Raw genomic sequence first — 14,554 nt, forward strand, 5'->3', positions numbered from 1 at the left:
GCTCAATTATAACTAATAATTTAGAGGTGTATTTTAGGTATGAACTTGAAAAAACTCTACGCTTGGATTACGAGTAGGAGGTTAGGAAGCACTTTTAAAACTTTACCTGACAGCACTGTTGGCATAGGTTACCGCACCTTATAGATAGAATGAAGTTGACGTCACTCAGGCCTTTGTTATTGTTTTTTTGCCATCCGCGTTTATGAGTAATTCTCACTAAACCGTATTAACCAGACTATAAGCGTTCAAGGTTACACATATTTTTGTCTGTTGGTCCGTTATACTTCCGGATGGCAATGCTGCAAGCTTCTTAGCCAAGCGCATACTATCTATAGTCATAAGATTTCAGTAACTAGGTCACAGGACTGACAGCGTGGATTTCTTACTACACATGCATATAATTTTGATAAACGTTTTAGACAAAAACATTACAACAAAGTTAACATTAAAACGACTCACATTTCTAGACATTCACTGTGATGCAGCTACGTGACAGCATTATTATCTAACACCAAACGTATCATAGCCATACACTTTTAGACAATGATAAATATCCTATGTGCGGCTACGTGGTCTTGTGGTAAGAAACCCGCGTTCAGATCGAACAGTCAAGAGTTCGAGTCATGCTCTGAGGGAGCGCATAGTTGAGTCCATGGAAAAAGGCTCTTTAATTACAATCTCTCACCTTACTCAGGTGCAAAACAGCGTTGTCTCTGTAGAAGAAAAAAATCGCCTATCAGGCGTCATGCCTAGTCCTTAGTGGTGCTGTTGACTGGGGACACATTTGTAAAGCGAGTTAAGCACGTTTGGTGGGTATTGCGTAATAATATTGCTCTATTTCTGTGGCATAAAATCATTACTTTCAGTTTTTGACATGATATGGCCAGGTTTGATTCCGTCTCAAAGATGGTGTTGTTATTTTTATTTTTTCATCAGAGATTTGCTTAACCAGCTATCAACGATAAAGGCCAAAGGCCGAAACTTCGTTTGTTTTGTGTTGTTCTTATGTATGAGTCACATTTACTGCCTTTATCTTTCTCTCCATTTTATTGCTCATTTAGGAACCTTTGGTTATTGGTTTTATCAACGGGTAAGTTGAGCGATTATGAATGCATTCATGGAAAGAATGGGACTGCTGCCCAAATGATGCCATTCAGGAACCCAAAGAAGAACTGCCAAGCGGAGTAAATTTCCCCAGGAAAGATTGGTTGACACTGAACCGGGCAAGGTCTAAAGTGGGGAAGACCAAAACAACCTTACAAAAATGGGGACTTTGTCCAGACTGCCGATGTCAATGTGGACACACGGCTCAAAACATGGACCACATTCTTCACGAGTGCAAACTTGGACCACATATCAGTGATATGGACCTGAGAGGCTGCACCCCTGAAGCCATCCAAAGGATCCACCACTGGCGCGACACGATATGATGATGAATTGGATGAAATTTATGACATTATGGAAATGTAGTGGATCCCAAATCGCATGGCGGTTCACCAAGGAAATTGCCCCAGCACAGGGCAGGCAACCACCAACTTCTAACTCACTCAGATACAAAGATTAAGATGCAATTTGATAGACGCTAAACATGTAATCGAGAATTTTAATTTTTTATTGAGTTTCAGAGATTTTTTATTACATCTCGAGTTGGGCATACATAAAATATCAGCGAATCTGGATTATTCTAGAGGAATCTCATCTTCTATCATGGACATAATTATTATTAATGAGTCATTTATCAATTCCTAAGCTGATATTATAATGGGTCCGGATAGCTCAGTTGATAGAGCACTAGCCTTAAAAAGATAAAAGACAGATATCGATTGGCAGGTGCGTCGAGATTCTTTTCCATAATAGGTTTCAATAGTCTGATGTCACGAGCAGCTTGGTCCTAAACAAAGAAAATCGGTACTTTTTATTCTCCATGCTGGCTAGAACTTTTTCACGTGTCATGTGATCAGAATGTATAAAAGTCAAACCATGATCAGATTTATAATGTTTTTCTCTTCTGGACACGCTTTTATGTTCGTTGGAGAAGTATTTCATAAGGTCGTCCGCCAAGTTGCTAAGTTACTATGCGTCATTACGAGGAAAGTGACGTCACGACTGTTGAAGGCTATTGAGTTACCCGGGTTGTTCGATCTGGCGGCAGCTGCAGCTTCTTATGGTTCACACTATTATGTTATGACGATCGACCCAATCAGCAAAGTCCGGTCCGCATTCGTGCACCGTCGCGAACCCGCCTGGTAGCATCGTCACAACACACCTTTCGACTAGATGCTCTGCCGTTTCGGGTTCTTGCCCACAGCGTGGACATATTGGACAGGAAGTTAGACCCCACTGATGTAACGCACCGGCCGTTAGGCAGCTCCTCGACCGGAGTCGATTCGCAGCTACCCAGTGTCTCCTCTTACTGGTATCAAAGCCTGGCAACTTCTCACCAAGCTTAGAGGAGTGTAGGTCCCCGCCCCCACGAGGGATTGAATTCGTCCAAACCGACTTCCATCTCGTATGTGCAGCTCTGTCCGTAGTCAGGGATTCTGCGTACAAGGGTTGCCGGGACTTATTTCGGCTCGAAACGGGGGCACCGTTCATTATGCGCATGAGAGGGGTATCCCCATTCCCTCTCTCTTTGATCTTACTCAGCCAGTTTCCCGTAATGGTCTCCCTCCGGACATCGGGGGGCTGGATCGCTGCCATTACCGGGCCCCATTCTCTAGGGGTTGTTGCTAGCGTTCCCGACACTATGTGCATCGACTTGCGAAGTTTTACATCCACCTTCTCAACGTTTCTGCTTCTACCCCACACTGGAGCGCAATACTCCGCGGTGGAATAGCATAGTGCCAGGGCGGATGTTCTCAGGAGCGCTTGGCTAGCGCCCCAAGTCGATCCCGCCAGCTTCCTCAGAAGACTATTCCGCTTCTCTATCTTCCGGGCAACCCCTTCGAGATGAACCCGATAGGTAAGGCTGCGATCCAACGTCACCCCTAGATATTTTGGACGCGGCTCATATGGGAGTGGCTGGTCCCCGACTAGGACATTCAGTTTACGGGTGTGCCAACCACTGCATAAGTGAAATGCAGTGGCCACAGTTTTTGAAGTGTTCATCTTCAGGTACCACTTGTCAAAGTAGGATTTGAGTCTGGTGACGTCCTCGCTGAGTACGCTCTCGAGACGGGTCCACACTTTACTCTGAGTAACGAGTGCCCAGTCGTCTGCGTATCCCAGCCTCAGGGAGGAAGTGTTCGGCATATCGCTAATGTAAACGTTAAACAACATTGGCGCGAGTACCGACCCCTGAGGGACCCCATTCTTCAATTTCCTTACTTTGCTCGTGACGTCTCCCAGCGCGACGTGGAATTGCCTTTCCCTAAGATCGAAGAGAACAACTTCAAGGTCTTTTTGCACCTCATGATTTTTGCAAGTTTGAGCATTAACCCATCGCACCAGACCGTATCGTACGCCGCTGATAGGTCTATAAACACAGCACCTGTTTGCTGTTTTCTCTCGAACCCGTGCTCAATATGCTCTGTAAGGGCAATGACCTGCTCCGTGGTGCACCTCCCTTCCCTGAAGCCTGCCTGCTCGGGTGGCAGGGCAGCGTCTAGGACCGGCCCCCATCGGTTTAATAGAACACGCTCCAGCAATTTGTAAAGACAGCTCAGCAGCGATATGGGTCTGTAACTGTCTGCCTCCTTCGCCGGCTTCCCTGGCTTCAGGATGGCAACTATCTTCGCGTGCTTCCACACTTGTGGAAGCTTTCCATTTGCAAGGATGTCAGACATTGCCTCTGCTAGCCAGGCCCGTGCCCTGGGGCCCAGATGCGTCACCATATCGGGATATACACCATATATCCCTGCTGCTTTGCCGTTCTTTACTTCGCTAATGGCTGCACCCACTTCTCGGGGACTGAACGGGGCCGTCCAGTCCGACTCCTCCGCAGGTAGCGAGTCCAAAATCGTACGGTACGCCTTGCGGACACCGCGCTCAAAAGCCTGATTAGGGACCCGCTTACTACGGTTCTTAATATTCTTGGCAATTGTGTCTGCCTCGCATTCCGGTGCAGCCTTCGCGAAATTCCGATCTGGGTCCAATTTCTTTATCAAACGCCAAGCGTGGCGGCTGGAGTGTGTAAAGTCGAGACTTTCCACGGTCTCCTGCCACCGTTGCTTCCTTCCCTCTGCCAGAGACTGAAGTAGTCTATCGGCTGTGTCCTGGGACTGGGTCTGCTGGTACTCTCGGTACAGCTCTTCCGACTCTGCTGTCCAGCAAGGGGTGTAGAATTTCCGTTTGCCACGTGGAATAGAGCGTTGAGCGCTCTTAACCAGTAGCCTACTAAATCTGGTTATATTCTTGGACTTGGGAGGAATGGCAGGGCAGACCTGCTCGATATAGGAACTGAATTCCTCCCAGTCAGCCTTCCTGAAATTCCATCTGCAAAGTGGGAGAGACTGCACCCTCGGTATTGTCACCCCAGCTGTGACAAGAACCGGCCTGTGCTGGCTATGCGGGAAGTCCCCGAGGACTGTCCGCTTCACCTGCAGCGGTTCACCGTTCGCGCCTTTCGTTACGAGGGTGAGGTCTGGAGTATACTCCTTCTTATGGCGGGTACCCCGGAAGGTACCCTTGGCTGTAGGATCGTACACTAGGTGTAGATCATTACAGTCCATCCATGAGCGGAGTTGTCTTCCTGCCTCATTGCAGTCTCGGTAGCCCCATTCCTGATGGTAGCTATTAAAGTCTCCCAGACAGATGGAAGGATGGCTGACCACCGGTACCGGTGGTGTAGTCCAAGTCGCTCTAGGTGTTTTGTATATATTATGCAAACACAGTCCACCTACTTCCACGGAAATTCGGTTCACCCCATTGCTGTCCGTTACGCTCTCAATGACCCTTACCTTCGATGGCTCTTTAGCGTAAACGCTAACCCCTCCTTTGAGCCTCGAGGTGTCCTCGCGTTGGACCACCGTATAGCCTGGGATCTGGAATCGGGAAGATTGCGCGCCTGAATAAAGGTGGGTCTCCTGTAAAAGGAGGATATCAACGCAATGAACGGCCAATAGCTTTGATAAAAGCTCATTTTTTGCCATACTCTGGCTCTCGACGTTCAGGGACAATATACGCGTCAGCTCGCCATCCCCGCCGTCGCATTTTCCGATCGGCAGGCCGCGAATCGATTGATGCATGGGACGTTTGCTTTTTTCTCGGACGTGCCGACGACCCTGGCGACACGAACGCGGTATTATCTGGCGGAATGCACTTAGTGATATGACAGAAACCCATCTAAAGGGCAGCAAACAGTTACTACAAAAACCGGGATATACTCTGGCTCCATTAGCTTTAGATGTCTGAAGAATTACTTTTGCATGCTGATAATATCTAGATATCCGTAAAATTTACGTCTTATTTTAGGTTATTTAAATCTTAAAATAACCCCAAAGATAACCCATTTTCATTGTCCTTCCCGAAAAATACAAGATTGCGTGATGAAGCCATGTAGAAGTCATGTCGTAAGGTCACGTGACACTGAGAGAATTAATTCAGTGAAATCTGCCAGCAACAGGAAGAAAGAGAGACAATTAAAATGGTTTTCTGTGCCTGTTTCCAGTCAACACCGGAAAACAGCCTATTTTTCTCTATTTTATTGCGCACTCTTAAACCAATGGAACTCCATAAATCTTCTAGATATTGTACCCAAGAGTTAGAAACACACGCACCCCATATATATATATATATATATATATATATATATATATATATATATATATATATATATATCGTTAAATTTTATTGTGGAGAACCATGAAATCATAATTGTTTATATTGTCTTAGTATTTTCAAAGCACCAGATAAATGGCCGGTATTCGGTGATCACCATAAATTCACTATTTGACACTATAACAACATTGAGATTACCCCTAAAAATGGTAACTTCATGGAAAAAAACTCATAAATTAATAAGAATTTGGATAAATAAACAGATGCTGAACAGAAAAATAAATTAAACCAAAGAGGATCAATGCATATGGGAAATGAGATTAGCGGAAGAGTAGCGTCCCTTGATTGGACGTCACCAATAGTCTGTGACGTCACCGGCGGAAACGTTATTAGAGACACTTCAAAACCAAATTGACGTTCTCTCTGTAAGTGTAAGGTGACGTCCAATCAAGGGACGCTACTCATCCGCTAATCTCATTCCCTATCTGCCTAGCCACATGGAAAACACAACAGTCGGGGCACAAGAGTCTAACAGATTTCTAAGAAAAGTGAAGGGCAAACTACGACACGTGCTGCTTGTATCGACCAAAATGACTCAAGAATTTAATGAATTTTTTTTAATATTTTAAAATCTGGTTGGAATCCGTTTTAAAATAGAGAACCAATATCATCTATTTTTAACGTAAAGTGTATATCTTACAAAAAAGAGCACTATTTTTTATAGAATGTTGAATGTATTAAGTTATTTCAAGTCTTTGAACTATTTTTATGATATAAGATTGAACATTTTCATTTACCTTAAGAATATAGTTATGTGTTATATTAAATAATTCCTTAGTTATACAGAATAGATTAATTTACTGAACAAAGGCTAACATTTGTATAATAACCAAAATCTTTTTTAAAAACACCAAAACATCTCACATCACCTTGCATCTCTTTAATTTAACACATTCAAAGAGATTTATGTTTAGTCCCATCTGGGGCATCCTCTCGTAAATCAAAGTTTTTACAAAGAATTCATTGTCCACGTTATGGCTACAAATCCGTACCCAATTACTATATTATTATCTTAAGTGACCATTATCTTTATGCAATGTTATATATCTAAATTTAGAGAGAAAAAAGTTGCTCTATTGAGAAAAAAAATACACGGATAACGATATTATTTCCCACCACCACCCCTCAAAATAACCCTCACTCTTCTTAATCACACTTATATTGCTCTAGTAATACTCTCTCTAGTACCTCTCTAGTATCTACTAAGACACCTAAAATCTTTGACTAACTCCAATATCTTGAGAGGAATCAAAGAATATACCATAAATTCGAATCATTTTGGCCGAGACTACTCGTAATATCCCAAACGCCAGATTGGTCGCCGGTGAACCAACCAATCATAAGCATGGTAAGAAATTTAAAAAGGTTTCTGACTCACCCACATGTTACTCACCATCTCTTTGTGGTTAGGGTAGTATGCTTGATCGATCAGGGGGAATATCTCCTTGCCAAGCCTCTTCTGAATCTCTATCAACTGGGCAAACTATATAAAAGAATATCGAGTAGATTAATATGAAATAAATATGCAAGGGTTTTCTAATACCAAGTTAAGGTAATGTTGGGTAAACCCACCGACACACACACACACACACACATATACATACACACATATTATACACTTATACACATACACACATTCATAAAATCATACACACATGCACACAAACACACACTCATTTGAAGAGTACTTCGGAAAAAATCCCCCGAAGATATCCACTTTTAGAAAATTGTTTTACTTCCCCCAATAGGATTCAATAGTCTGATGTCACATCCGCCAAGCAGCCAGCAACTTGGTTCTAAACAAAGAAAATCGGTAATATATTCTTCATGCTTTCTAGAACTTTTCCACATGTCATGTGTCATCAGAATGTATAAAAGTCAAAACATGATCAGATTTATAATGTTTATCTCCTCTGGATACACTTTTTTGCTCGTCGAAGTATTTCATAAGGGCATCCGCCATTGTTACGATAGTTTGGAACCAGTTACTAAGTTACTATGCGTCATTACCAGGGAAGTGACGTCACGGCTGTTGAAGCCTATTGAACAGCGTAAACATTACATCTATTAAAGAATTATGGTTGTTGTTCTATTTATAGCGAATGCCCCTGACATCACTCAAAGGGAGCTGTCACAAACAAACAAAAATCGAAAATAGACATCTGTGGTTTCCCCCTGTACTCTTTATTAGTTAGTGTGTTAATGTCACAAAATTGAGTGAATACTTATAATTTTCAACATAATTTCTTCTTTTTTTTATTTTGATATTTGCAACTTTTGATACACATAAAAATTGGGATTCATGTCTGTAGATAGTTGTATTATACAGACCAAGAAGTTATTGAAAAAATTGAGGAGTCACTCAAATTAATGACATTCAACACACAAACTGCTGAAAGACACACACACACACACACACACACACACACATAGATGTGCTCGGTCAACCCAACATTACCTTAACCCTATATCCAAAGCGCGACTGCAGTCTCCATATTGTTGACCTCAATTTTGGGGGAAAACAAAATAAAAATGAGTAAAAGAAAACACATTTCCGTTATTCACTCTCATGGGAAAATCTTCTTTGGGATATATTAATAGATAGAACGAAGATGACGTCACTCAGGCTTTTGTTATTGTTTTTTTTTCCATCTGCGTTTATGAGTAATTCTCACTAAACTGCATTAACCAGGCTATAAACGTTTAAGGTTACACATAGTTTTGTGTGTTGGTCCGTTATGCTTCCGGATGGCAATGTTATGAGCTTCTTAGCCAAGCGCATACTTATCTATATAAGGGAACTCAGACATATCCCAGGTTGTCAGTCACAATGCAGAGTCGCAAGTGAGCCAGGGCGAGGTAATAGTATTGTGCTCAAGGCCACACAACAGGGTGTATTAGAACTGACACCGGAACTTTAAGGGCTAACCCACACCGGAGACTGACTCCGACGGCCCGGCACTGCCGTCTTCCGGATAAAGACGTATGGCACGGACTAAATACTAAGAATAAAGAGAAGAGCCGCTAGACCTACCCATACCAAGCTCGATAAGAAACGGACGTTGGGTGCTCGATATGGGTAGGTCTAGCGGCTCTTCTCTTTATTATTCTTAGTACTTGTCTGTGCCCGACGTCTTCATCCGGAAAACGGCAGAGAGACGGTAGTGCCGAGTCGTCGTAGTCAGTCTCCGGTGTGGGTTGGCCCTTAGGGTTCAAAGTGTAAATCATTCCAATACTCCACGCTACACACTTTCAGCAGGGCCCAACAGAACACAATGCAGATGAATTTGATCCATGCCTTTCAATATCATTGACCCTCTTTTAAATTAAATATTTGTGTATTTGGAATAAAAGCTATTCATAATAAATTTACAACGTAATTTTAATGATATAAGGATCTTTGGCCAGAGGATTTTTACTATATCAATAAACCACTTATAAATTAAATATCGATCTATATTTATAATAAAGCTATTCATATTTAGACTATGACAAAATAAGCTGGGACAAATTTGTTTGCAGAATTCCCATTGTGTGTTACAGTGAGTCTAATAAATATTTTGTTTCACCCTCTTTAAAATCCTCAATCATTCCAAATGTTTATTTGTCTTTGACGATATTTTTAATCAATACTAAGCAGTATATATTGGGATAATTGAATTGAATAAATAATAATAGAAGCGATAAAAGAAAAAAAAAATCTCACAAGGCATTTTTTATGTTTTATATTATACTTTTGTTCATTACAATTATAAGATTCAATGCAATGTAATTAATGGTATACAAAATTTAAAAGGTATTCAGAGAATTATTTCTGAGCTTTTCAAAGAATTTCAAAAATCTTAAAAGGATTTATAGATCATGATCATTGGTAGTATCGTTATAAAACAAAACAATTCTTCAGATTTGTGTAAACTGACGTGTACTTATTTGCAGGTCTGATAACCTAGATTGTTAAAAGCTCATTGTTGTAATGGGTTTACTCCCAAACCAACCCTTTTACACTGTCTATTAAAGCGTTGTCGAATCAAACTCATACATGAGACGATCGGCTATCAGACCTGAAAAATATAGGTGCGCGTTGGTTGAAATAGTGGTGAATGAAATGATTCCCCTGTTGAGGGCCATGGGAGAGAAGAAGAACTTGTCTTTAAAACAATGACACATCCCGTATGTAAGTTATGCTAATCAAATACAGAGAACGATGTAAAGATAACTCATTTGTAATTGTACGCTAAGACAGAGAATTGTATGAATAGAAAATTTGATTGACTGACCACCCATGGTTTGTCCAGGAAATTGTACTCCGATGTCAGAGAATTGACGCACGGGATGCCGCCATATTTAAATCCTAGCAATAAATTTCTCCAGTCTTCGTGGGCGTTCCGGATGTGCTGGCGTATCAACAGGAAATCCGGTTTGAACGATCTGGAGAAAGGAATGAAGGAGGACATTGGAGTGTGAAAAAAAAGGCTAAGGAAATATAGGATAAAGTTGTGTTTAGGTAGAGACAGAGAATTACTGAGAGGGAATGGTATGGGGAAGTTTACATGCACGGGCAGGAAGAAAGATTAATAAAATAAAGGAGAGCGCGCGCGCGAGAGAGAGAGAGAGAGAGAGAGAGAGAGAGAGAGAGAGAGAGAGAGAGAGAGAGAGAGAGAAATGGGAATTGGAAGGGGGGGGGGGTAAAAAAACCGAGAAGAGCAAAGGAAGAAAAAGGAAGTATATGAAATAAAATTAGAACAGATTGATAAATATAATTGATGTAAGTAATAGTGGATTGACGAATGATTTGACAGATTATAAAATTAGACAAATGGCAAAGTGGAGAAAGTAACAAGGGTTAAACGAGATAACAGGAGAGGAGAGATTTTTTTGGGTTGGTAAACAAGAAAGGCAGTCCCCCCCCCCCCCAACCCCCCCCAACCCCCCAAAAAAAATTAAGGAGGAGGAGGAGGAGAAGAAGAAGAAGAAGAAGAAGAAGAAGAAGAAGAAGAAGAAGAAGAAGAAGAAGAAGAAGAAGAAGAAGAAGAAGATAGAAGAGATAAATGGGAAAGAAAAGAGGAATATAGAGAGATAGACCGAGAGAGAGAGATAGAGAGAGAGAAGAGAGAGAGAGAGAGAGAGAGAGAGAGAGAGAGAGAAAAGTCAGTATGTGCAGATAATGAATTCTACCCAATACCAAAGAGATTGACACCCTTGGCAATTCAATTAACGAGAACACCACACACACACAGAAACCTTGGATATCCATTACTACTACTACTGGACTTTCGTGACAGTTTCCCATACAATTTATTCTTGAAGACTTCCTCAGTCCAAAATCCGAAAAGTACTACATCACGTATTGCTATAGAAAGCAGTGAAAAAAATTCAACAAATTGGCATCAAACAAATCAATCTATGTACTTGCTCTTGAAAGGAACCTCAGACCTTCTGAGGAACAAAATTTCTTTGGGATGGGGGGGTTCCCAGTCGAGTTAGACCTATTTTTTTGGATATTTATTTTTCTTTTATTATTCTCTCTAGGTTTGTCTGGTACCATTTCATACACACTTGTTCAGGTCTTTATCCAACACCGGTGCCTGCTCCTTAAATTCTCAATTTGTTGTGTTTAATTTTTAAAAAATACTTTTTTTAAAAATGTATTAAATCTCCTTATTGAAATCATGTGTATTTAATGGGAGCGATCTATATTCATGTTTTAGTCCAACCAAGTCATCAATCACGTGATTTGTTGCTGTCCAACGATTGGTCATTTCTGAACAAATGTAAACACTCTGCTTTGTTTATGAAAGTTGTAAACATACCCATGTGTCAAGCTGAACACAATGACCAATCGTAATGTTAGATAGTTCAAAACTTGTGAACACTTTTCGCTGTGTAGGTCATTTTGAGCACATTTTGCAATATGACCAATGACCTCGAGCACATGGAAAGTTAATAAAGATCATGCCCATTCAAACACCAATAAATAGCTGTGACAACGAAGACCAGACAAAGTAATAGTCATATTATGACTTACTTGACTATCTTGTTCCCATTTCTCGTCACCTGGATGTCGACCATTGTCCCATTATCAGAATAAGCCGCCAAGTTCAACTCGGAGAATTCGGCCTGTTCCACTCGGATGTCCCAGTCTCCGAACAATTTCTTGCCTCGGAAGTATTTAGACCTGAAAAAGAATTAAAATTTATTATATGATCATCTGTGTCAAACAGGTATTGTGTCGGAGTAGACTACACGAAGGAAGTCATATTGAGTTTAATATCAACATAAGCTGAAATAGTGAAATTTAGTTTTTAAAAATGATTATGCGATTATGTGGTCTTCGGATCGGAAAGTCCGGGGTTCGGTTCCGCTCTGTGGCAAATAGTTGAGTCCATGGAAAAGGCTCTTTACTCACATTCTCTCACTGTACTCAGGTGTAAAATTAGTACCTTGTCGTTAACAGCTTTGTCTGTCGGAAAAAAATGTAATATAGCATAACATGCGTCATGTCATGCTTCGTCCTAAATGTTGCTGTTGGCTACGGACCTCTTGTAAAGTGCTTTGAGCATGTTTAGTGGATACTGCGCTATATAAAAGCTCAATGTTTTTTTTTAAATTTTAGAAACAACATAATTTCCTTAAACGAATACCTTTATTTCGACTTAAATTTCAGTGATTAACAATACAATTCAAGTGTAAGCCTCGGTCCAACCCGGCATAATCCCAAATTGAGGTGTGTAGTCATAAAATGTATGGAAATATAAAGAGACGAGAGGTAGCCTGTACCTTGCAAAGTCTTTTTTGAACTCCCATGGTTTAGAAATTTTGACAAATTTGGGGTCATTTTAATGAAGAAAAGGTTTTCTGGGCATAGTTTGTGCGTTGCCAGTTTTGCATAGCTTTTTATTGATCAAGACATCAATAAGTTCCTCTCCTCTTATACGCGACAATTGGCTTTAGGAAACTTGAAAATGCTCATATTTGCAGGACTGACAACTGAGAAGAATTTTGGGCCTCTTTTATCATTGTTATAATTGGAGTTTATTTTGCGTTGGCTTGAGTGTATTTCAATTACAACAATAAAGTCATAACACTGTGTCAGACTTGGAAATCGCGTGTAAATTTCGGCATATTGGTTTGGAACACAGGCTTCAGATCCTAGATTTACAATACAAAGTATATATTATCTTCTCACAAAGAAATAGTCAACCATCGACTTTGGCGGTCACGAACCCCATATTTAAGTCAAAATGACTGTTGTATCGACGCAATAACTTTCGGGCAAAAAACATTTTTCTAATTATAATAACCCTGCGACTTGAAGAGAGAGAGAGAGAGAGAGAGAGAGAGAGAGAGAGAGAGAGAGAGAGAGAGAGAGAAAGAGAGAGAGAAAATGGAGAGAGAAAGGAAGGGAGGTAGAGAAAGAGAGAAAGGGAGAAAGAATGAGAAAGAAAGATAAAGAGAGAGATAGATAGATAGATAGAGAGAGAGAGAGAGAGAGAGAGGGAGAAAGAGAGATAGAGTCAGAGATAGATGGAGGAAGGAGAGAGACAGGGAGGGAAAGAGATAGACAGAAAGAAAGAAAGAGAAAGAGAGACAGAAAGAAAGAAAGAGAGAGAGAGAGAGAGAGAGAGAGAGAGAGAGAGAGAGAGCGAGAGAGAAAGAGAGAATTTATACTAACAGTTATGCAAATCGGACTTCAAAGGGGGTCCAAATCACATCGCTATTACTGTTATCTTTGTGAAAACGATTAGGTAATGAAATATAACCCCATTATAAAAGTTAAAACTATATCTGATGAACAATGCGAGAGATCTTGAATCAAAATAACATTATCCTCGTTCAATGCTAAAAAAACAAAAACAAACAAACAAACAAACAAACAACCATGCACACAAACTAAAAGGGGAAACAATTGAAGTTAAAATAAAAAAGCTAATAAAATAAATTAATAAAGAAGAAAAAAGTTAGAATAATAACCTGAATCATCAAATAATTGAGTGGGAATTTTGGACCGAACAAGACGAAACCCCCAAGGAAACAATATTCTATTCAAATGGCAAAAAAATACTCACGATTCTCAAGAACCGTATACAATTTCTGCTGGACGGTTCCAATTTAATTACACGATTTCTCCAACTCGATCCTGTTATTTCAGGCCTTTTCCCCCCTATCCGCCTCCTCGTTCCCAAATCCTATTCTTCTCCTTTTTTGCATTCTATCATCACTTTAAAGAAAACAATTGTGACCCCTCGTCTCAAAACGGTATTAAGTCGGAATAATTAAGATGCTGAAAATTGAATTTGTAGCCAGAAATATCAGACTTTCGTTGAGTTTGTATGTTTTATTGAGGAGAATGAATATCATATTTTAGAGTGCTGAATACCAATGATTCATATTTTTGACAAGTTTAACTATAATTTGACTTTTTAGCATCTGGTTCATCCCGACATAATACCGTTTTGAGACGTTGGGTCACAATTTAGAAATAACATAACAACCCCAGACACAATATTTAATATTATTATTCATATTCTTCTGTTTTAAATTTTTTTTCATTTTATCATTACTTTTGAAACAGCCTAGTAAAATAGAACGATCCCTGGAGACAAATATAAAGATCGTGACAAACAAATCAATAAATACATGAATTAAAAAAATAACAAACATTAAAAAAGTCTTCCTCAACTGGAAGGTTTATTTTAAGATGATCTTTTTAAGTATGTTTTTTTTAGGATGGTCTTTTTTCGGGGGGGGGGGGGGGGGGGGGGGGGGGGGGGGAATG

General features: G+C 40.3%; 1 protein-coding gene across 4 annotated transcripts in view; it reads right to left on the bottom strand.

The window, feature by feature from the left end:
- The window catches only part of LOC144975331 (synapsin-like), a 135,371-nt gene that overhangs the window by 46,473 nt on the left and 74,344 nt on the right, over positions 1 to 14,554 (bottom strand). For 2 of the 4 annotated variants that reach the window (XM_078919314.1, XM_078919313.1), the window contains exons 4-6: positions 11,804 to 11,953; positions 10,056 to 10,206; positions 7,157 to 7,261 (exon numbers count right to left, since the gene is read on the bottom strand). In XM_078919314.1, the coding sequence (XP_078775440.1) occupies positions 7,157 to 7,261; positions 10,056 to 10,206; positions 11,804 to 11,953 (406 nt within the window). The remainder of the gene's footprint in view (positions 1 to 7,156; positions 7,262 to 10,055; positions 10,207 to 11,803; positions 11,954 to 14,554) is intronic. The other 2 variants (XM_078919316.1, XM_078919315.1) reach the window with 1 other exon arrangement.

Source organism: Berghia stephanieae, chromosome 6, assembly GCF_034508935.2.
Source record: "Berghia stephanieae isolate SIO BIC M18660-M18661 chromosome 6, UCSD_Bste_1.3, whole genome shotgun sequence".
Lineage (NCBI taxonomy): Eukaryota > Metazoa > Mollusca > Gastropoda > Nudibranchia > Aeolidiidae > Berghia > Berghia stephanieae.